Source organism: Hyalella azteca, unplaced genomic scaffold, assembly GCF_000764305.2.
Source record: "Hyalella azteca isolate HAZT.00-mixed unplaced genomic scaffold, Hazt_2.0.2 contig10999, whole genome shotgun sequence".
Lineage (NCBI taxonomy): Eukaryota > Metazoa > Arthropoda > Malacostraca > Amphipoda > Hyalellidae > Hyalella > Hyalella azteca.
The window spans coordinates 71,386-95,446 of NW_025941012.1; the positions used below are offsets into that span (position 1 = coordinate 71,386).

The 24,061-nt window shown below is 36.6% G+C and overlaps 1 protein-coding gene across 3 annotated transcripts in view; it reads right to left on the minus strand.

The window, feature by feature from the left end:
• Positions 1-24,061, minus strand: part of LOC108665284 — a 104,940-nt gene that overhangs the window by 47,584 nt on the left and 33,295 nt on the right. Inside the window, exons 1-2 of one of the 3 annotated variants that reach the window (XM_047882673.1) lie at positions 23,997-24,060; positions 844-976 (exon numbers count right to left, since the gene is read on the minus strand). In XM_047882673.1, the coding sequence (XP_047738629.1) occupies positions 844-962 (119 nt within the window). In that variant the 5' untranslated portion in view covers positions 963-976; positions 23,997-24,060. Of the gene's footprint in view, positions 1-843; positions 1,164-23,996; position 24,061 lie in introns of those variants that run through there. The other 2 variants (XM_018152020.2, XM_047882672.1) reach the window with 2 other exon arrangements.

Sequence of the window (24,061 nt, forward strand, 5' to 3'; positions counted from 1 at the left end):
CATGGATGAGTATGTACATACTCACCCATAGACGAGTACATTCGAGTGCATATGCCAACCCAATTAATGAAAATGTGGCATGTTTTATGTTTTATTATTTATTTCTGCTGCTAATTGATACTTAATCCTTGCCCGCATATTTTTAGCAAACTTTTGTGTCTATGTACATACTCAACCCTTCTATAACTGGCAAACCTCTCTGACTTTCAAAGAGGCCAAATTGTTGGTGGCCTCATGGCAGGTGGTGTGTGGCAGAAACTTCCTGAATGCTTAACATTTTTAAGGGTACTGTCTCAATGACTGCTTTTGAGAAGGGTGGACGCTCACACCACAATAAAACAATTCTTTTGGCGCGATTTTTAGGGTCCTTACATAGGCAAACGTCGCGCTCACTTAATGAGCCTAGCAAGAGATGCCGCGATCGATTCGAGTTCCACAAGGATCGGACCTTTCGATATCCTCGGCCAATCCGAACTTTAAACAAACTCGCTTTCACGGTTTTCTACCCCAACTTAACGGTCGAGTCATATCCTGCCGATAATGGTTCAACAAATCCCAATTTCTCCTCAACTTCACAACACAAGTAATGCTCAACATTACAATACAAAATAGTCAGAATTTCCTACATTTCATTCATGAAAACGTCACACTAGTGCTATAGTAACTGTAGGAACGCACATGTTGAAGGGCTTTAGGACGCTACACTAGTGCTACACCAACTGTAGGAACGCACCTGTAGACGGGCTTGAGGACGCTACACTAGTGCTACAGTAACTGTAGGACCGCACCTGTAGACGGGCATGAGGACGCTACACTAGTGCCACAGTAACTGTAGGACCGCACCTGTAGACGGGCTTGAGGACGCCGCTGCGGTACCACAGGACAAGCACCGCAGGATCCCCGGACTCCGGCGAGCGATGGTCGCACGGCAGCTCCGTGGCGCCGCCCGCCACGGCCGTCATCGACGTCGCCGGACCTGCCGAAGAATAAAAATAGTCATTTCGTTGCTTGTGATCAGATGTAGTCATTGTTTTATCAACATTAAAAAAGTATCAAAATTGGAAACAAGAACAGAAACGAAATAGGGACAAGTTTTCAGCAACAGAAACAAAGAAAAAAACAAGTGAATAGCAACAGAAACAAAGATAAATCAAGTGAGTAGCAACAGAAACAAGAAGGGACAGGCGAGGACAAACAGAAACGAAGAAGAGACAGGTGAAGACCAAAAGAAAAGAAAGACAGATGAAAGCAGATGAAGTGCACAGAAAAAAGTTTTGATAACTGTTATTATTTCGAGGATTGCCGTTATCGGTGATACATATGCTATACAATCTGATACATGCTATAAAAATCTACATGCTATAGAAATCTGATACACACATACTATGGAAATCTGGGTATTATTAATTGCGATGATTGAATTTTTTTCTGAATCGTAAGGTTATTCCGTACAATTATGCACGTAAAACGTTAAATACTCATAAATTCTGCCTACATAATCTCTAAAATTTCACTCGCCAAAAATTCTGTAATATGCGATCATGTGTAACGAAGATAATTACAGCTAGAATTCTTTTTTTTTTAATTTTAACTGAGAATTCCGTTATACTTCGGCCAAAACTTGAAGCCAGTATTCCGCCGCCGAAGCTAAAACAAATAACGATTGTTTGTAGTAGGCAATTTTTCTAGGCGCACTTTAAAACTAATTACAAATAAAACCACGTAAACCCATTCATTCCTTCACTACCCAGGTACGAACTGGGAAATATTGTATGTGTCCGACTTTTAGCCAACCGGTGGCCACCGAAATCACGGCCAAATCTCGCCAACGAAATTTTCTCGACGCAAGATGTTAGAGTGAGTCAGAAAAACCAACCCTTCTAATTATCCTGGTCTTCTTAGTGTTTTTTGTTCTTACAGAAACAACACTACAGCAAGTAGAGAGAAGAACATACATGGGTATCATGATATCAAAATTTCAAAGCGCAGTATAAATGTTCCCGAAAAATTCTTAAATAGGTTGTAAATGGTACGAAGATCACAAATATGCATTCGAATACGATTGGATGATGATACTACAATGCATTTCTAAAATCGATCCTAGAATATATTTTTACAATTTAAGGTAAAAAACTGTCACACTGACAAAATTAGGTGAAAAAATAGAGGATCGGCTTAAATGTTATCTCTTTTGAATGTTCCTCTTTAAAAGGTTCTCAGTAGAATTAAAGTTTATTCATGTTGTAATTAATAATTAATGACATAATTTCCCTTTGATATAAAAGCTTCTAATGCTGGAGACACTCAAAAGCTATTACCTTAACATATATTAATCAAACAAATAATCATCAAGTCGTTTAATATAAAAGGCATATTTAATTACACTTAATAATGATCCGTGTGTGCAGAAACTTGTAAAAATTAAACCTTTTTACAAGAAACTTTGTGCATGGATAAATATTACGGCTCCCTTCGTGTATTCCCCCTCTGATGAATAATTACTCTCTCTTAATCATTTAAATGGGAGCCATTAACATTTCTGTGTTGTTACTTATATTGCGTTAATCCACAGTGGGAATAAGCGACGCAAATGAATGCGTTACAGCGGCTCTAATCACATCAAGTTTAACTTATTAGATCTCCAGGGAGTTGACTTTATTCTGAAGTTATAAATTAGAACGTTGAACTTGTAATTTCTGTAGATCTTAGGTGTAATATTTAATTTTATTCAAAGCTAGAACCATGTAATTTCACTGAAAAAATGAAATAAAATGTATACATGAATCTAACTCTCTGCATCGCTCTAAAATCCATACTCGTTTCAACCTTGCATCCTATATAAGACGACATTATTTCTTAGTTTTTTAACCATATTTTTCTCGTGGTCTAAAAAGCAGCAGCAGCTGTAGGCCTCTAATCTTGTTAGGCTTGATTGTTTCTCGGTGCGGAAGCACGCGAGAAGCAAATATAAGTCCAGGTTTATTAGGCAGCTAATGTGGCCGTAGTCTTGGCATCCTGGCTAATACAATGCATCGTACCTTCCATTATCTTGAATGGGAATGGTTTCATAAATGGCTATGGGATGATTTCCTGCCTATAGAAATACCTTGCCGTCACGCAACGTATCCTGCACGTGAATATTGAGTGGGGAGACTTATGTAAATATTTGAGATATGAAGTGTCCGGTAATTGTGAACGTTGTTTTCTCGAGCTGCTACTTAATTGGGTCTGAGGTCGTTTTAATTAAATAAAATGATGCGCTGGAATATGGAGGAGTAGCACTGGCAATGAATATATTATGGAATAACATTATCTTAAGCTAGTCGAAACATGTCTATGGAAAAGTACGCATTGGGAACACGATAGATGAAAATTTGCTCCAATGATTGAAGTAAATAAAAGCAACTCGGTGGTAAACTTCTAACACAATCAAATTCGGTGAAAGTTGTTACACACACTTAGATAAATTTAACGAATTTCACAGTCAAAATTAACAAATTTTACGGAATCAAATTTCGTAGAAATACAAGTAAATCTATTAATTGAGACGTTGCAAAACGATGCATTGCAATTTATTGATTAGGCAATTTTAATGAAATTATTTTCACATTAAACAATTTCACTTAATCACAGTTTTGCCGCATTTCTTCTTAGTCTAAATATTTCCGGTGAAATAAAAATGATGCAGAAAGACAGCTCACTTAATAACATATGAATTCAATTTGAAAACTTTTTCATTCAGTAATTGAATGATGTTTTCGCCTTTGATGAAAACGGTATTTATCACACCCGTGTCTAACTTGACTCACAATAGAAAATTTAAGTTACAAAATAAGGCGTATTCAATAGTAGATCAATTGCAAAGGAGAAGTGAAATGTCTATGAATAACAAGAATGCAATCAATCCAATTCAATTAAAGGGATCTCAGTCAACAATATCCAGCAAACTTGTCGACAATCCCATCAGCATTGAATTCAATTCGCTTGAACGGAATAATGAAGCAAGTTCAGCAAATTAGAATAGAAGAACAAAATTACAGGAACTCCTTTGTTTTCAGGAGTCCATTACAGCAAAAAAACTTTAATTGATGCAGATAATTGAATTCTAAAATGAGATTTACTTGCGAGACCCGAAATCGTTGTAACCTCCATCCGATAATGACAAAGAAGCGAGATTAGCAAGTGTGTCTTGGGGCTTACTTATTAGCAGCACGTAAATTACACGAGGTTAATAAGGTTAAGCTCAGCTCGAATGAGACCAAGATTAAGCTCATGCATAATTGCTCTAATTGAGAGAGAAATAAAGCGGGACTTGATTACTCATGTGCAAGGCTGTTGCTTGATGATTAGTTTGATGAAGTTTTAGCATGGCTTGATTGCTTAGGTGCAAGGCTGTTGCTTGATGGTTAGTTTGATGAAGTTTAAACATGACTTGATTGCCGAGGTGCAAGGCTGTTGCTTGATGGTTAGTTTGATGAAGTTTTAGCATGACTTGATTGCCGAGGTGCAAGGCTGTTGCTTGATGGTTAGTTTGATGAAGTTTTAGCATGACTTGATTGCCGAGGTGCAAGGCTGTTTGGCAGATATAGTCAGCTTCATAAGGCTCTTGCAGGATTCATCCCACGTGCAATGTAGCTTGGCTAATTTTTTCCGCATAATGTATTCATTACAAAAACGATAACCTTACCACCTGTTCGACTGTCGATAACTCAATATGCGTTCCGATATGAACAGCATTGATGACGCTGAATGCATTCGAAGATGAAACACGCGATAAATATATTTTATAAATAAATATACGTGATTAATATATTTTCGGGCCTAAATTTTTGCGACAGATATACAACATTATTCCCTGAAAGACCGCTCATTAGTGCAATTGTGTCTTCGTTGCAGCTCACTTCAAACGAAGCGATCAATTTATTGTAGGAAATAAAGGGTATACAGGTTAGACTGCGTGGGTTATTTTGAACAACATCTGAAGATATAAAAAGGTTCCCTAAAATAAAGAAATAAAATAAAATAAAAATTATCGAAGTAACTTTGGAAACACTATTCAAAATTAACATCGATCAACAATAATTTAATGCATTAAAATTTAATGATAAGCATGACATTAAGTTTGATGAGGCAAACTGCCATGTGGGATCAATTGCCACATGCTCAACCAGGAAAATTTCCAACAAATTTAAAACGAATTTATAAATCAGCGAATTACCATAGATATTTTGGAATCTATAGAATTTGTAATCGAAATTGCAATTCTGCCAAAAATTTAATCACTCTTACAAGGATGTTGCAAGGATGCGAGTGCATTATTGTAAATATATGCAAGTATAGTGGGCAGTCAGCATCACTGACATTAACAGCTAAATTCGTGACTTTCTCTTCAACTTACAACATTTATTGTCAAAATTTTCAGAGCCTTAAAGATTTCATCGGAAAATGTCGGTTAAAATATTCAGAGAAGAAATTTCGTATCACTGTCATTCATTACTAGATCGTTCATAAAACAAAATAAAGATATTTATGAAACTGAAATTCTGCTATGTGATATTTCAAAAGAATAATTTGACCGTATTGTTCTAAAATGAATAATATTAAAACTTCTGCCCTAATTTCCAGGCCCATGAGTTGAGAAATATTCAACATAATAGCCGAAGAAATAAATGAGTGTACCTATTTCCGAATTATAATTTTCTTATACATGATATATATATATATAAATGAATATTTAAAAATTATATATAACATTAATTATAGATATAAATTAATATTAAAATTTTTATTTTCTTATCCATAATATATATATATATATATAATTAATGCAGGTTTCGTTGAAGACCAGAGAGTATTTCTTATTGACAATTTTCTTATTATTTTTCTCGATTCGGCGAATTAGGCTCTTGATAGGAAGTGAAAATCCAAATATCAGGTTTCCAAGGGACATTTTATTATAATTTTACGACGTTTCGAATGCAACTTCATTCATTATCAAGTAGAGGACGAGTTTTGCAACAAGTGAATTTGAAATTTTGAAATGACAATAGTACAAACATAGGGTATTATGGATACAGATCGTATCCATAGTCTATATATCCATAGTCAGTCTATACGTAATTAATAAATGATTAAAAAAACACTCAATGATGAACGGCGGCGTTTGAGTAATATATAAAATTATATATTTGCGTGAATCCTGGCTCTGATATGCATCTAAAAATTCTACCCATTCAATAAGAATGCGTTTCGTTGGGTGCTCTATCGTAAATGTTTCAAATGTTTGACGAATGTCTTAATACAGTGGAGCAATGCACAGCAAAAAAACTCACTCTAGTTACAAACAACAATATCAATGACGCTGTTAAAATAACTTTATTTGCAAACAAAAATATCAATAACGCTGATAAAATAACATACTCTAGTTACAAACAACAATAACAATAACGTTGCTAAAATAAATTACTCTAGTTACAAACAATATCAATGACGCTGTTAAAATAACTTTATTTACAAACAACAATATCAATAACGCTGATAAAACTGGGGAACACTATCTTTGATCTGCTTCGGCGTTCCAGATAAATTGTTTCTTTTATTTTAAGCAGAATTACAACAATGAGCTGAAACTAAAACGAAATTTATTTCGCCGGAAACAAAATTCTGTGAATCTCACGTTGCGAGTGTGTTTTTCCATCAGCCTATTGCAGTGCCTCAATTAGCACAGAATTTTCATGCACATTATTTACGTGATGAATTGATGAGGTGCCACGTCCTATCTTGGATATCGTTCATATTAGGTTAATTTATACGCTGCACGTGAACTTTCAGTGAAACGAATCCAATGTGCAGTTGGTCGGCGTCAATATTTGTATATGTTCCAAGATAACAGCTCAAGTAGAGTTATTCATGAGCTTCTGAACGCCTCGATCACGCAATCAGCTTTGCGACGAATTAAGTGCGTCACAAAATGTGGGCTCGAAACTCATTAGAATCCCTGATTAAAGTCACACTTGGCAGAAAAGAACACTAACAAGCTGAGCGGTTTAAGCCTGCCCAAAATAGAGTCTCTGGCATCCTTGATTATGGCGCCGATATCAAAGACCAGGAATATCGACCCAAAATTGTTCTTGGGGAACATAATCTAAATTTCTTCCATGAGAGTGCGAATTGAGCGAGTATCAAACGCCCAGTATGAAATCTTAACAAAACTGACAATCTTAACAAAACTGAAAATTTTTAAGTTATATGAACTCGAATTTGAATATAAATCACGCGAAATGCTAGACGATATTCACCGCAAAATCAGTTATCCTATTGAATTTATTTCGAGAAGCGTTAAATGAAATTCCAGACAGGACATTCTTGAAGCATAAAAAATGCTACTATATGCAATAGAATGAATAAACACTCCTTAATTACCACGAAATAATGAAATGTACGCATTTTGTTCCCTACGATAACATCCTCAATTCGGTATTTCGTTGAAAACTAAAAATAAAACTATGAAATTTCCCATATTCTGCAATCAGAAACTTTAAATGGAAGGAAATACATGGCCAAATTTCAGCAAAGTTCGTTGCAGTTAACCCTATCGACGCGTCGAATCTCGCGAGCAACTTCGTTAATAAACGTCTAAATGATGAAGACGTGGCTATAGAACCCAGCAAGCAGGTATGGTTCCACTTCATTTACTATACAATCAGGCGTCGTCCGCAAGTGCGTATCAATTTAGGCATCAAGACACGCTCCAGAAAGTTATCGCCGTTACGACGGCTCACTGCGATATTATCGCAGCAGGGGTCGTAAACAAGTGATCGTGATGAGATCGTTAGAAGCAAAGCACTATAACACATGTTTCGCAAGGTGCTTTTGAATGCGATTAATTTTCATTTGATTGGACCACTTTTTCATGGAACAATTCCAATACGAGTACCTTTATAAGTAACGATAAATTCATTAAAAGAATAGGTGTCGTAATATTAATTGCGTTGTCATAATTAATGTAATTTTGTTAATGGAATTCAAAGATGTCAATAATTTAGTTAGGATTTGTTGACCGTATTATATCAGGCAAATTCGAGTAAATCGTTTACAAATTATGGAAAAAATTTGCCATTAACAGGTTCAGCCGCTTTGATCCATGACATATTAACTTGACATAAATATTATTGTTGTGTTCTTGATTCTGCATGAATCTTCGTTTGGCTGAAAGTTCATCAGTCAAGGCTCATGGCCATTAAATCAGGGTTAACTTCACAGAAAGTTCAAATTTCGTCAGCCAAATAATTGAACCGTATTAGAGTCGCGAGCATTTCAAATCAGTCTGGTCTCGCTATTCAATGCGATCAACACAATAATCAATACTAGATTTTCAGTGAACAGATGAAATATTTTGTAAAAAAATGCTTCGCATCAAAGTGAAATCAAATTTTTTAACAAAAGCCTGATAAAAGAGTGTGTTTTTCCCTAAAATTTAACCATCGTTGATTTAATTCGACCCGCTTTTCAGACGTGGATACTATAAACTAAATGTGAGAACCCAAAATTGAAATTCAACAACTTGCATATCAATAACATCAGCCTAGCTGAAAATTTATAAAACTATACCGCATCGAGATTCGTAATTTGTCATATCATTTTTGTTAAAATTATCATTTATATAATAATAATCCTTACAATGGTTGCAAATCCTCGTACACATGCAGAATATTCCTACCTATACAAAGAATTTCTAAACGAGTTATACCGGAAAATAATTACAACCTTGATTTCAATAGGAAAATAACTCAGCTATAAAGCATTGATTCTCTAACATTCACTTGATCTCCAATCCTTGATCTCACTGGTCTCCTTGATCCGGCACATTAGAGATTGACCAGAAAGACAATTTATATTAATTCATATAGCATAATTTCAATTTACCGTGTCCCGAGATAAAAATTCCAAGAAAAATCTGGCTGTTCTGCACGCTATATCAATGCAGGAACATAGATATCTGCTTTACTTCAACAATATTCATTTCCAACCCAGAAGTTTGTGTGGCCCAAAATCGAAGGAGTTGCGAGTCTCAATCGAAGCTTTCACGCCACATTAGATATCCATAAAATAAGATTGAGATTAAATTGTGCCATGAGATTGAACTGTGTCATAAAGTTGAGAGTCACGCCCTTACAGCTCAGTTGCTATGAAGACTAGTTCAATTTTCACTAAATTCTCCACATTTCCTGAGATTTTGAGAACACCCGAAAGGACATAGTTTAGCTGGTAAATTTCAATAAACACTCGAAAATCATGTTCTTTTAGAATTTATCATTGAAGCCACGAAGAATAGAAAGCAAATTATGAACCCTAATTTATTACAAAGGAAGAAAAATAAATTCTGCTGTTGATTGCGTCAGAAATGATAAGAAATTGCTTCGCAATAAACCAATTTCGTCCATTAAGTTTTCGTTCAACAAAAATTTGCGTATAGTCTAAAATTTATTTTATTTACATTGAAAAACGTATATATTTAAACCATTAGAGAATGCAAGTATAATAGCCTGAAAACAAATCGTGTCTTCCTTCATACAAAATTGCGTTTCCATTCGCACATTTTGTAATTGGTTTCAAAGCTTTGCTTTACTTCAACGAGCTAACCCTGCATATTCGCATACCGTCTCATTCTTCTACTGCGAGGCAGATTTATATACGTCCCATTTATAACGGCTACAATACGACTCGAATTAGGGCAAATAGAAAAGTTTAAGTCGGAATGGGAAGACTGGTGGTAATTTTCATATAGACTTTGAAATAAGATTTATTTCTTATAAATCTCATTTCAAAATAATCTATTTTCGCTAGATTTATATCTATATCTGACTTCAAGGCTTCAATCTCTTCATTCAAATATATCTATCTTTTCATTGAGTGTAACAATCTACCCTTACAAGCGAAAAAAAGATTCACTGCTATATTCTTATTTCGAAGACATTGTGATGCTATTGTTTAGTATGAATGTTGATCTCGTTTCTCTTCTGCATAATCCACGGGCTTCACACGCCTGTGTTCAAAACAACGGCATTGCGATCGATGCAGAAGCGAAGCCCGGAGGTCGCGATCGCGTGTGCCAGAGTTCAGAAGACGGGAGAACGACCGACCAGAAGTTGGGCTGGTCACACCAAAGTCACGCAAATCATTGAATAAATCACAGAGCAGTATGGCTGATACCAGACAACCTGCAATTAAGGTCGTTACCCAAATAAAACTTACGGTGCATGTGGGTGGTTATGACACCAAGGTTGAATGCTTAGCGGTGGCAGCTGTGGCAGCTTAAATTTTGCAGATTTAAATCATGAGTTGTTTCAAATCTTCGTTTTCTCTCTTTGCGCGTTGACGAGCTTCAAAAAGACTCATCAATGCCCTTTGATAATAAATGCTGAATTATTGCTAGATGTTGAGGATGTTCAGCAAAATTATATGCCAGCATTGAAACATGCGGAGCGAATTATAATTTAGGGATCAGCACGATTTGGGCTAAAATATGAAATCGATTGCCATGCAGAGCTGCTATATTTCAAGTAGGCCAAACATAAATTATGGGAATTGAAATGATTGACACATCAAAGTTTTCATAAATGGAGCAATCTCTCAGGGAAAGACGACTATTAATTACTCCTAAATTCAGGGATATCATGTAATGCTGCCGTTAAAATACCCATTACTACCAGCATCTGCCTGCTAGACTAGGAATTGTTTTTGTTTCTACCTCTTGACGAGATAAATTTGTATATGATTTTATTTTCTACGATTTCGATAAAGTTTATAAACACAATGCCTTGAAGAAAATAAATGAAATCGTATATAGAGTCGATTTTTTAAATCTATTATTTCCCATACAACTTAAAACAACAGGCTAAAACAATTGAAGCTTGTCTTGTTTTCTTTCCATTGATTACGCTGTTTGAATCCGATTTCTGTCAAATGAGTATTTTTTGCGAATGTAGCTGGCCGAACTCAGTGGAAGTTTATCCGCAAGCCAATTATGACATTAGGGCGAAAATTTAAATTGCACAGCAGAGTGTTGGCCGAAAAAGTTCCAAGTTTTTGAGCTACTGAGTGAATGTCAGCTGCATTAGAAAATTACAAAGTTGAAACTGAAATAAAAGTTTCAGTTATTGCATTATGGAGGCACTGGGATTTTGCAAATTGTTATAAACGTGTCCCTGCACTGATTTTAGAGAAAATACATATAATGGAAAGAAATTTCAATTATACAATACGAATTAAATTACTGATTTTATAATTATTTCAAGAGATAAAACTGTAAAATTTAGTTTTTATATAAATCACTTTTTGTCCGCCCATAGATCTGCATATTCAAGCACAAAATCAAAAGTAACAGGGAAATACACCAGAAAATTTGATGTTTTTCTGAACTCGTTAACAAAAGGAACATTTGAGGCACGACTTCGAATTCATCACAAGAACATCATGGCTTTGCTGTGGTAAATTTCAATTTGAAAATATTTTACTTCGATGTCCGGCTAGCAGATACTGAAAGTTCAAACATCATATATATATACCTGCATCATGAGTAATAAATGTATCTATCATCCTATTTTGACTTTACCCCACATTTTGTTTGAATTATTGGCGAGATAAAAATAATCAACTATGAAAATGAACTTGAAGGCCTTATAAAAGGTATCATCAGCAACACGCTGCGGAGTCTTCGCATAAAAAACCATGTCAAAATAATTAATTCCATTTCAAGTGCTCACCCAGGATAACACGCATAACATTTTTAAAGCACACCAAGAAAAATTAGATCACTCTGAATTTAAATCATTAATATTTAAATATACAATTTTAATATAATCGAATCGATGCCAAAAACATGATTCACAGAAAATTACTTAATCTGGTTTTGTAACCTATTTCTGGATATGGGGTAAAAGTTACTTTTAGAACTAATTGTATTATCATTTGAAAATTATTTTCAAATAATAGAATTACCTCCAACTAATTTTACCTTGCGGCCATGAGCTATTCACTCCATCATGCATCTCCCGTTACACGGCCCTTTGCTCAGGTTTCGAGAAACTCGGGATTCCTTATCGGGTTCCTCTCGAGCCCCGAGCAATGAATGTAAATTTTCACTCGGGCAAGAAAAACGGCTTCCTGTTCTTCAAAATATTGCTATCACGCTTGCCTTCACAATTTGCCGCTCGCCCTTGGTTTAGCATAAATTCGCCCCAAGAAAGCATTAAAGAGAAGACCAAAGACTCTCCCTGACCGTCGTCATCCTTCATGATCTGCGGTATGGGTAAAAAACTTGTGTGTAAATACAGTGACAGAAAACGATTCGTTTCTGTCCAATTTAGAATGCATGCACAAGTCCACAGCATTACCGGTGACGAGGAAGAAAAAGACATCCATTAATATGGCATCTTTTGCTGTCCAAAGTAACTGGCGTCAGGAAAACCCGCGTAAAGGCAAGCTTGACACGTCATATTCAATACAAAGGATATTTTTGTGTTCATGAAAACTGCTGTGATGCGAATCCATATTACAGTCACGCTTAGAAAAGCGTTGGTTCTAGTAAAAAAATTAAATTAATGCTACGTAAAATCGATTGTGCACACCTTTGCCTAATGATAATCACACTTTTACGTAACGAACTTTTTTATAGTTGCTTTACCTGAAAAAATATCAACGCGCTTAAGAGTTGTAGGTGCTCCCAACATCAGTAAAAAGGAAGATTTATTTTCAGTCTCTCAAGATATAAGAATAATTGTTTTCAACGTTAAAATTTATAGAAATTTACCCGAACCCGAGGAATGACTTGGCATTTTCTTATAAATTACTTAGGAGAGATCCACTAGATTTTCCTTTTAAACATGCTATCTCACGGGTTCGTTTCTAGACTTTGGTTCAGAATCTTTGAAAGTGAGTTTGCATTAAATCTTCCTTCAGTTTTTCTCATTGGGGTCCGCATGACGGTTCTTCATCAGATAATAAAATTTTCACTTAATATTTTGCTCTAAATAACATCGCCAAGATTCCGGGATCAAAGTCATGAGATGCCAATTTGCAGCAAGTCCTTATTTCACATCAGGTTTTTGATCATCACGCAGCAGAGGATGATGTTTTGGCTTACAGATATCATTACAAGAATAATAAAGAAACCACAACTGAGGATAGTGCGGCTAAAATGATCATGACCTTTAATGGCAGCCATGGCGTTTGATAATTCCCGAGGTTGCATTAGACGCAATGCCTGCACCTGCACTTAGTACTTGGCTGCCGCAACGTGCCCGGGTACAAGCAAGTATAGCAATGGAAACTCCAATTATTGTTACTTAGGCTTTTTATTGGACTAGCGATTTTGGGGCTTGGATTACAGAGCTCGCTGGTGCTGCTGTAAACTTGTCGGGAATCTTGGAGGCGAGCAAATTACGAGCCGTTCTAACGTGAGGTCGCGCTCCAGATTAATGACATCTGCCGGGGCTTCCTGAGATGCACAGCTTCAACTCTCCTTATCTAATTTGAGTTCAGCCAAGAAAATTACAGAAGCCAAATAAATCTTTGGCGGCGAGTGCGGCACGCCGGCCCATTCGTGCCATAAATACCAGCCAATGGCAGCGAGATTCTTTATCTGACTTCAAGGCTTATTCCAGCATAGAATAATCTCAAGACTGCACGCAACGAAAGCTCCACCTGCTGCTGATTGATATCAATTTATTGTGAAAGCGAAATAGAAAATATACTCGGACCAGGAATTTCTAGGACTCGAGACATGTGCTGTAGTGCGTGAATAAGCTCGCACATTAAAGGAACATGTATTTCCATGAATAAAAAATGCGATTGAGTTTGATTTAGAAAATTAAAAACAGAAATTATGGATAGATAAAGCCTTCGAAACTCGGCACTGCGCTCACGATTCCATTCAGAACAGTTTGCAGGATTCTGAGATGAATCTCTCAATAGCTTCAATGTGAATCTTTAATTTGAAGAAATGGTAGACAAGTATTGTAACGGTGATGAACATTTGAAACTTACAGGCCGCATGCAGTAATTCGCATCGTCGTAGCTAAATACTTCCATTATATCGCAATATTTATCGACAGTTCAGACGAACAAGTTTCTAATAACTGAGCATCTGACGCAGTCGTAATCTTCATGAATTTTTACGCATAGACATCGAGCATCGCAGGACATCCCCTCTTCAAGTCTCGCTTCATTTCAAGAAATATAAAACCTCGACAGCTCAGGAAACCTGCAGCCGTACAAGAGACATGACAAATAGCGAGCAATGCACGCGTAACGATAAAGTCTGGACCCCTTGCAGAGAGCTTGCGATGAGGTAAACATGTTTAAAAAGAGTGGCAAATTTCCATGGTGTGTGACCTGACGAATTCCCACATGACGATTGTTTGTTCATGTACGAATTGCAGGTGAGTTTGAAAGGAATTCTGGCTACTGCGAGTTTGAATGTATTAATGCAAATTATTAAAGAGGGAGCTTTTTGTGGAAATGTAAACAGTCCGCGAATGAGCTTTTCGCAGCCAAACAAACTTGGAGAAGCAGTCAAGCGTGGAAAACCGTGCGATTGGGAAAAGTATAAATCTAAAAGTATAATAACTTTGAATCAACGTTTATATCAATCGAAAGAATTTCGTTTTCTTAGGATAGTATCATGTTCACTCTCATATTGATTATGCGTATATTCGTAATCGAAACACAAGATTGCAGCAACCAAATAGGAGAATCTAATTAAGTATGGTATGGACCTCATCTGCAATTAATGGAAACAATTTTCGCCCGCTAGTTTCCTGCACATTCTCACCTCACATGGATCTCACACGTACGAGGTCGACGCTATGCTTATTCCAGTTCATCGCGGTTATGGAGAAAGTTTTCTAATAATTCGACAAAAAGTTAATGGAAATGATTTCAAACGATGCCACCCAAATCGAAGTACTGACATACTGCAGCGCGTTACATTTCCAAACATTCAATCAGTAAAATATATGAGCGCCAGTAAAACTGTTGAATGGAAATGGCTTGAAACTAAATTTCAGGAATTCATATGTTATTTACAGCGACCAATGAGTTATTGTAGCGCTCTGGAAAATTCATCTAATATGAAGTGATACGTCGGGCTGCTCGGGCATTTTATATTTGAGAATCAGTAGTTCAGCCAAATTAATGAGCAAGATTCTTTTAAATTTGTTGAAATTATAATTATGGAATGAAATATTAAGCTGCAAAAAAATTTAAATGTTTCAAAATCATCACTTGATAGAAATGAAAGGGTACCAAAGTCGATACCAATTTTGCGGAAATGGGCAATGTGAAACTTTCAAACAAACGATTTTCATTGAACTATAATTAACTTCTAACATATTTTAACAGAGAGCCAAAATGTAACAAAATATATCACTGCGAAATTGTGTAACTGCAATTTAATTTTCTGGCAGGAGTTTTACATGAGCTTGCACCTATTTAATCGATTGCTGAAATTTTGAATCAAATTACTCTCACCATTGTTGTTGTTATTGAATGAAGTTTCATCAAAATTCATACTAGGAGAAAAAACTTTTTGAATTTATTAGAAATCAAAGTAACTCCTTCGATCAAATATTTATTGAGCCAAGAACTGGAGATTTGGCTTCATGCAAATCCGGGTATCAGAGATGATTTTTACCCCCGAACTTGCATCCGCATAAAAGTTTAGTTCATATAGACTCACTGCTTGTTTGGCGAGATAAAAGTTGTCCTAGGAACGCTATGATCGAGTGTGTTGGAATTTCATCTAGAGCAGTTCATGGCTGTAAATCTTCGATTTACTTGGCGTTTGAAAAAATCTATTTAGGAAGGCATAAAAATCGGTGCAGTTACAGACGGGTCAAATATTACTTAGGCCCTTAACAAGGTGTATATCGATTAGTTAATCCCTAGACAGACATTATATATTAGTACCTGAATTATTACGTTTCCTTGAAACGGGGAGTTTCAGCAAAAAAATGTCCATCCGGAGCAACGAGAATTCCTTGGACTGACTAACAAACTGCCTAACAATTTCTATTAATAAAAACCACAGTGCTTTCTATGTTTGAGAGACTAATTGTCCAGTGCAGCGAAAAAAGCACGATGAGCTACAAGTTATTAGGCGAAGAAAGCAGCCAAGAACAACGCAGTGCAACTGAACCATCCCATTCGCTACAATATAGCGTTGTGCACTCAATCTATCCTGCTCCCCGAGGGCTGGAAGGCGAGACTTATCTAATTCCATCGTAATTAGCTTAGGCAAGATCGTAACGTTAGCAGATCCTTTCTCCATCCATCGAAGTGTGTTGGCTTAAGAGCTCGTAGCTACGCTGTTTTATGGATCTCGACGCTACGCACGCTCTCGACTTGAAAGGAGAACAACTTACTTGAAATCTGCCCATGGGTGCTTTAGGGTTTAAGGATAAGACTACAAGTGATGGGATTAAACAGACCGACTTGGCCTACTCGAGTCCAGTATAAAATATCGATCGATCACGATATTTGCATGCTCTTTTCCACTTAGGAAGCATCGATTACGGCCCTTTATGAATTGATTAATGAATTAATGAGAGAAAACAAAGTTTTCTGCCCACTATCAACTTAACGAATTTTCCTTTGCAGGAGATATACTCAGACCAGAATTAATGCCAGTAATTCTTAAAATGAACATGAGTTATGGGACCAAAAGAAGATATTTTTATCGAAGACAAAACCTTTTCACTTCACAAACAAATGAATGCAAAACTGCTCACTCATGACGAATTAATAATGTTGATGGCATTGAATTATACATAACGGAAGTAGAAAAATAGTAAGACTTATTGTGAGTCAGGCTGTTTTTTGACGATTAGAAGCTCTAAATCAGGCAAACTTCCAATTTGAATGCATTTGACAACCATACCTAAGCTTGAAATATGAGTGATTTTATAATTCACATGCACTGGCTAGCATCGCAATATAACACGAAATATTTTTTTCTCTGGTCCCAGGAATGATAGAAAAAAGGTACATTAATCGTCGTTATGTAATAGTTAAATCACCGTAGCCGGTAAGTTCGCTCAATTAATTGCTATACTGTGAGGAATCTAGAATGTCCGTCGGTGCTCAAAATGAGTTTATTGCACGTTGAAATATATAACTCAATACCGGATTTATAAGGCACCGAAGCAACTTCCCATTAAGTTCCTTTGCTGGAATTCTTCCCAGAGGCGCTCGATAAACCGATGTACAATCGACAGCACAAGTTCGCCGCAGTATAAAAGAGAAAAACAATGCTAGGTCCACGACAAAATATCACTTCTGCGTTTGCCGATTGGTGGCCAGCGATCATCATTTATTGAATTGATGGTGAACAAACCAACGCATTATTGCAATTTGTGGTTTGTTTGAGCTACGAAATGGGATTGGCTGTGTGTCGAAGGATTTAAAATTTTGCCTTTCGTCGTTTTGAAATTTTCGGTATTGGATTATCGTAGTTCAAGGGTTTTTTTTCGGGGTCAGACCAAAAGCGCTGCTAGCGGCTTAAGGGAGGGGATTTGGGTCGATGTGACCAACATAGGACAGACATTTTCAACCAAATATTGAATAATTGCATAAGTGTTCATCAGGTTAAGGGACGTAGGAAATTTGATGCAGTGAAATCGTAGTAACACAAATGAACATTTTCTGTACAAATAATTGCAGGGAAGAAGAGTTCATGCAGGGAAGAAGAGTATATTATATTTGGACGTGCTAGAAAAAACGTCTGCATTTCATTCGAGAAACATAAATTGGTCTGATACGTATACGTCGTCTGGTTTAGAGTTATAAATGTCAGTTTTATGAGCATAGTCCTTAGTTAGAAAAATGAATGGAAGTGTATATACAAATGAATTATATAAATAGTAACCCTCTTTCTTAGCCAGAGCACGTGCAGAGAGCAGACGAATAACTATACGCCTTTTTTATGGGCTTAACCGAGACAGGATGACCAAATAAGGGCCTAAATTATACTACTATTCGAGCTAGATTTATATAACTAGACTCACTCATTTCTATGAGTGTAGAGTTATATAAATCTAAACTCATTTTTAAGAGTGAGGAGTTATATAAATCTACACTCATTTCTATGAGTAAGAGTTATAAAAATCATCACTCATTTCTACGAGTGAAGAGTTACATAAATCTCCACTCATTTCTACGAGTTATCAGAGCTGGGCAGCGCTACTTTGAAATGTAGCGGCCGCTACCGCTACCGCTACATGCTCTAAATGTAGCGGGCGCTACCGCTACCACTACAATTGCTTAAATGTAGCGCCGCTACCGCTACCGCGACTGAAAATGTAGCGGCCGCTAGTAGCGGCCGCTACATGTAGCGCGCTACTGCCCACCTCTGAGAGTTATATAAATCTAGTCATTTATGTCTAGAAAGTTGAAGCTCATGAGTGCGCACGATAAGTAGATGAAAAGTCTTCATGAAAACACCTTTGACAGACACCAGCTATACCCTAAGAAATGCAAAGTGTACTAACATTCAAACAATTATTGTTTGTCGACTGAGATTTGTCACAGCCCGACATTCTTTAGAACCTCGGAGCGCCAACACACCTGGCGAGAAAGAACAAACTTCATCAAAGAAACAAACAATGTGAAGCAAAATGACTTTGAAGAGGATGTACATCAAGAAGCTTTCAAATGAGTTATTTTTTAAACGTGATTCCTTTGTTTTATGTACATTTTAAAATTATCTATTTGCAAATAAGTTCCGATTGAAATTACACGGAACTTTTACATTTAGCCTTAAAATTTATATGAGAAGACTTACTATGAAAGTTGAGACGAGATTGTGGGGAAACATATGTCATGAAGACAGACTGGTTTCTGGAGATAATGTTGCGCCGTCTAAAACGCTGCTAAACTCTATGCCCATAATCATTTTGATTGTAAATATTGAATTCTTTGCGAAAATATCAGCCAAAAGTAAGATTATCCTGAAAATTTTGACGAGACGTACGAGTGAAACTTGATAAATATTATAATAACTTATGATATGTTATTCCATAACTAATTTCTGACAACCAGACTGCACTTGATATGTCAAGCTTCAGTTTCCTCTTCAGGATGGATAGATTCTGCTAGAACATAATCTTTTACTTGTTAATTACCCAGGCAGAAAATGTATTTATATGTAAGCTTATTAAAAGAATTGCTCATTTAAAAAAAACGATATCAACGGAATTTCATGAACCTATTCCAGAAACAGAAAAATCCCACTCTGAACACTTGTCTTACACAACATGAAAAAGATTGAATTGAATCACTTTATTTATTCACTCAAATTATTCTTGAATCTCAATAGAGCATTAGAATGGAAAAATAAGCTCCGAGTCACACAGACTTCTTCGAATTTGCAACACGTGCACCTCCGTGAAAACATTTCCCGCTGGAGGGTAGCAGGAGGAGCGCGAGTCTCCCTGAATGCCCTGCTAAATGACACCACTCAGTCTGGAGCGTGTGACTCGGCTCATGAATTTTGCCCGGCGACGTCAAGCCACCAAAAGAGCAATCGCCGTAATGGAGGGGCTCCGAAACTCTATACTTAGGAACCAAGAACTATATAAACGGTATGCGCTGCATCCTGTAAAATAATGGCAATTGATAAAAATGTCATTTTATTAAATGATGGAAAACTTTTCGACCCATCAAAATGAGAATGCAAAAAGGGACTTTGAGGGAGAAGTTGAGCATAAAAAAGGGAGAAGTTAAGCACAAGTCACTAATACTTGAGTTCTATATTTGATTCGATGAATTCATTTTATAAAACTTGCTGTACAGTGAATCGCTCAATCCATTATGACATTATTTGGTAATTAATTGTTACTTGATTGTATTAATGCCAAAACTAGCGAAGGGTCACTAATGTATATATAATTGTGGGCATAGAAGCAGCACCTATATAAGGAATGATTTAATAAATAACTGATTAATTATTAAAGCGCAGAAAATAAAACCCTCAAATGACACACGAAGTAAAAATAGACTCGATTCAAATATATTTCGTGAAAATTCATGTTGGTAGAAGAAGTCCAGAATCGAGGAAAGTCGATAAATTAAAAGCTGTACTGAATCATCTGGATCAAAAATTGCGTTGCAAAATATCAAAATAAAAACAGCGCTCCGACGGTGTGTAGCATGGCCATCGGTGCGCTATTTTCATTTTATAGGAGGACATATTCCATCGAAATTTGAGCTAAAATAAAATATCCTAGTAATTGGGATACACGCAATGCAATTAATATTTTTAACAGCACTCATAGCTGCATTGTTCATGAATATTTGGCAATGCGACGAAAGTTGCGCAAGCTGCTAGCATGGTTTCCCAGACTCAATCTTTCAGGTAAGGACTGATCAAGATAAATTTCAAAGCTCGGGCACGCACATTTAAGGTTATTTGAATAGCTGCGCGCTATTACATCACCTGTACAAAACCGCCATTGAAGAGCGAATAAGTTAGGTGAGAGCGGCGGCATGAAACATTATGACCAAGAAACCATTCATTATTCTTTATCACACAAACTTGGCCCGTAAGATTAGCAGTAGTGGCCCCTGGGAAGCTCGAGTCCATCTTATTAGCCATCAGCTTTGGTCTCCACGCAAGGGGCCTACCGTGTCTATTCATTGTGGAACTTGCAGGCGCAAGATAGAGAGTCCCACGGTCCCGATAGCCGAGAAAGATTCAGTCCCCCCTCTCACCAAGGTCTCAATGCATTAGAAGATTGAGTCCCCAGGTGGTGACATGCTAAATTCACATAATCTTACGTGATAAGGCTTCAAGAAATCTTCAGATATCTGTGAAATCTCGCAGAAATTCAAAATAGTAGTAGTTCACGCGCTAATCAATAATTTTCTGAAGTTATGTATATTTAGAAAAGGAAATTGCTTGGCTGCAAGGAGAGCGACGTAAAGTTAGCTCAATATATATTGTCAAATGAGGATCGCTAATTACGTTAATTAATTATTTTAGGTACTATAAAACTGCGGTTTCTTCTTCATTCCGAGTGTAGAGAATCGGAGCCAAATAATTCCTCTGCGAAAGAAAAGATCATGCGACTGAAAATGCTCTTAATATATATTAAACCAAATTCAAATGAAATTAGGATTCCGCAATTTATGCAAATGTTACGCGAGTTTCTTCCAGTGATAAAAAAGCATAAAGGCAACATATTCTCTTCGCCTTTCTTAAAAAATCACATCTGCAGCAATATTTTAAATTTTGCATGGTCACAGAATTAACAAACTGCAATCAGTAATGATTATATAACAAGACAATGATCCCGAAATACCTGTAAAAAACGCAATAGAACGTTCCGTATGATCAATTGTTAGCGACCAATTCGCGTTATAAAAGATCAAGGCCTATGCTGGCTAGACCACGCAGCACATGTTGGAATTCAAGCTAAAATTCAAATGTACTTGTATCTAACAGCACTAAATATTAGCATAATTTAAGAAAATATTGTTGATGGTTCTTGAGAGTCACTTAAAAATGCTCAACAACAAAACTAAACTTAATTTCGCATCCATCCACACTGAAAAGTTCGGACAAAAAATTGGCCCAAACCGACACCAGCCACAGCGCGCGTAAGGCAAGACACAAGTTAAAAACTCCGGTGACATTTCCAGCTGTAGGTCCAAATTGAAATTTCGCCTCCGTCGCTCGCGCTATTTCTGCCTAAAATACGACGCAATTGCCACATGAAAGAAGCTAGCTACCATTGTAAGCGTGTGACGGTGTTGGGAGCAGTAGCCTAAGTGCAGCTAGTAACAGACGATATCTGAACAAAACAGATACATAATTGATGTAGGAGGAGCTCGCTGTATATATGGAGCTTCCGACGCACAAGCAAGTAACAGCGAAGTGGATGCACCGCTGAGCTGCAAGAAGTGTGAGCTAACCTTGTGTTCACGGATGCCGGAAAATAAACACTAAGGGGTTGAATACAGAAATTCATTATGCGTAATAGACTACGACCAGCATTTTAGTTTCTGCAAGATTTTCAAAGAATGGAATAATGAGAAAGAACTGGAAGGACTTGTGCTGGTATTATCTTGCCCCATGAAGCAAATAACATTTAGTAATTCTAAATATAATATATTACACCGTTAGCCAACCAATAGCTTTCGGAACTGTAATTCATTATATATATACTAATTCAACTCCTTGCGATGGAGACACATTGTATCAGTTAACTGGTCGAGCGTGGACAAATGGAAAGCAAATTCCAGTCTGCATGCAAATTGCGAAGGCTTTTGCATGTGTAAGCAACCTTTTCTCGCGTCGCCAACGGTCGCTCGACTTTATTGAAACAATGTCGAGCGTTTTTCGAGCGACGTTCAATTTGCTCGACTCAATTTAGCTGCACCAAACCCGAGCTAATTTCAGTTTACGGCTGAATAAGTTTTTTAAATACTTTACAAATTTTAATGAAGAAAAATCAGACAAAATAATGAAAATAACATGCTGACACCCGTAGGTTTCGATTTCCCAAACCTCCTAGTTCACGTTTTGGGATTGCGTCATCCATCAAGATACGTTAACTTCAGTTGAATCTTTAGCAAGTTTAGCACAAATTTTATCATTTTGAATTGATTATAGTAGGCGCGATAGAATATTCTGGCTTAGCAAAATCTTAGGGAGCTCGCACCAACTGTAAATTGATGAATCCCTCGTGGATTCAATGTCAGAGAATCCAATTTTGCCCTAGAATGACGCAACACAACTATGGAATGGTAAGTATGTCGTCTGGCAGAGTTTTCTACAGAGAAACTAATTTACTGTCCTAATTAATTAATTTACTTTACAATTAATAGAGAAACTAATTTACTAATTTAATTAATTTTTAACCATACGACAGCCACTTCTGTTGCCTCGCCACTGGAGTGCATCACCGCCTCAGTAAGTCGAGGATCCCGATCAAGTTAGGCCAGTTTGCTCAAAGTTTACGCACGGATTAAAACAAGGTTTGCCACTGGCTGAGAACGTATGAACATCGCGTTAATTTTGATCTAAGTACATAACCAAGCCCATCACAATTCATTTTCTCGTTCATTTCTATTCTTTAAAACTTCATTACCGCGAGAGATTTTCAATACATTTTTCAAGTCAGTATGGGTTTGATGCCTGAAAAATCTGGGGAGGTTTCGGTAATCATTATCGCCCAGGTGTTAAAAAATCTCTTGACGCTACACGACTAGTCGAAAGAAAGAAGAAATATTTATTTGATTCATTATAGACAACTATTCCTCCGAGCATTAAATATCGCTCATCGTCATCCGTGGTATAGGACACCGCTAGCAAACACGCTTGACGCGGCTCTGGCAATTAATTTGAGGTTAGGAAAGGTTCAATACAGTTCCAAATACAATTATTAATAATTCCTTTTGACTGAATGCCATGACATTTACACAATAAAGTTCAGTAGAGATTATAGAATATACATCATTAAACCTAGTCACAGGCCTTTGACCGTAAACAACAGAAATCTCACACTTTTCTAATAATATGAACAGAGACTCGAAGATTAGAGCCTTCGACCAAGATACACAACTGACAAGAATAGAAAATTTTTTGCACCAAGTCGACATTTTCATTATTATACCTTCTCATAAAAGTAATAGTAATAATTCCTGATATTTTTTTCTCTTGGGAGCAAATACCAGAGTATAAGAAATTAAAGTACATCGTCTCGTTCAGAGCTTAAATGTATATCATTTTAATTAGTTGGGGGCTCTTTCATCTTTAATTACTGATCAGAGAATAGCATTTTCGAAAGGCCGGAATTCTAACAGGTCGACAATTGGGGTTTTCCCGAAATGCCGCTTATTGAAGGTCAGAGACTTAATCAATGCTATCTCCACAACACATAAGTAACAATTGTTGTCAAGGCATACATACATGTTCAAATAAAGGTCCAACTTACTTTATTGCGTTGCAGTGCAGTCATGCAGGAAATACATTAAATGTTTTTTGCTAGAAATAATATAG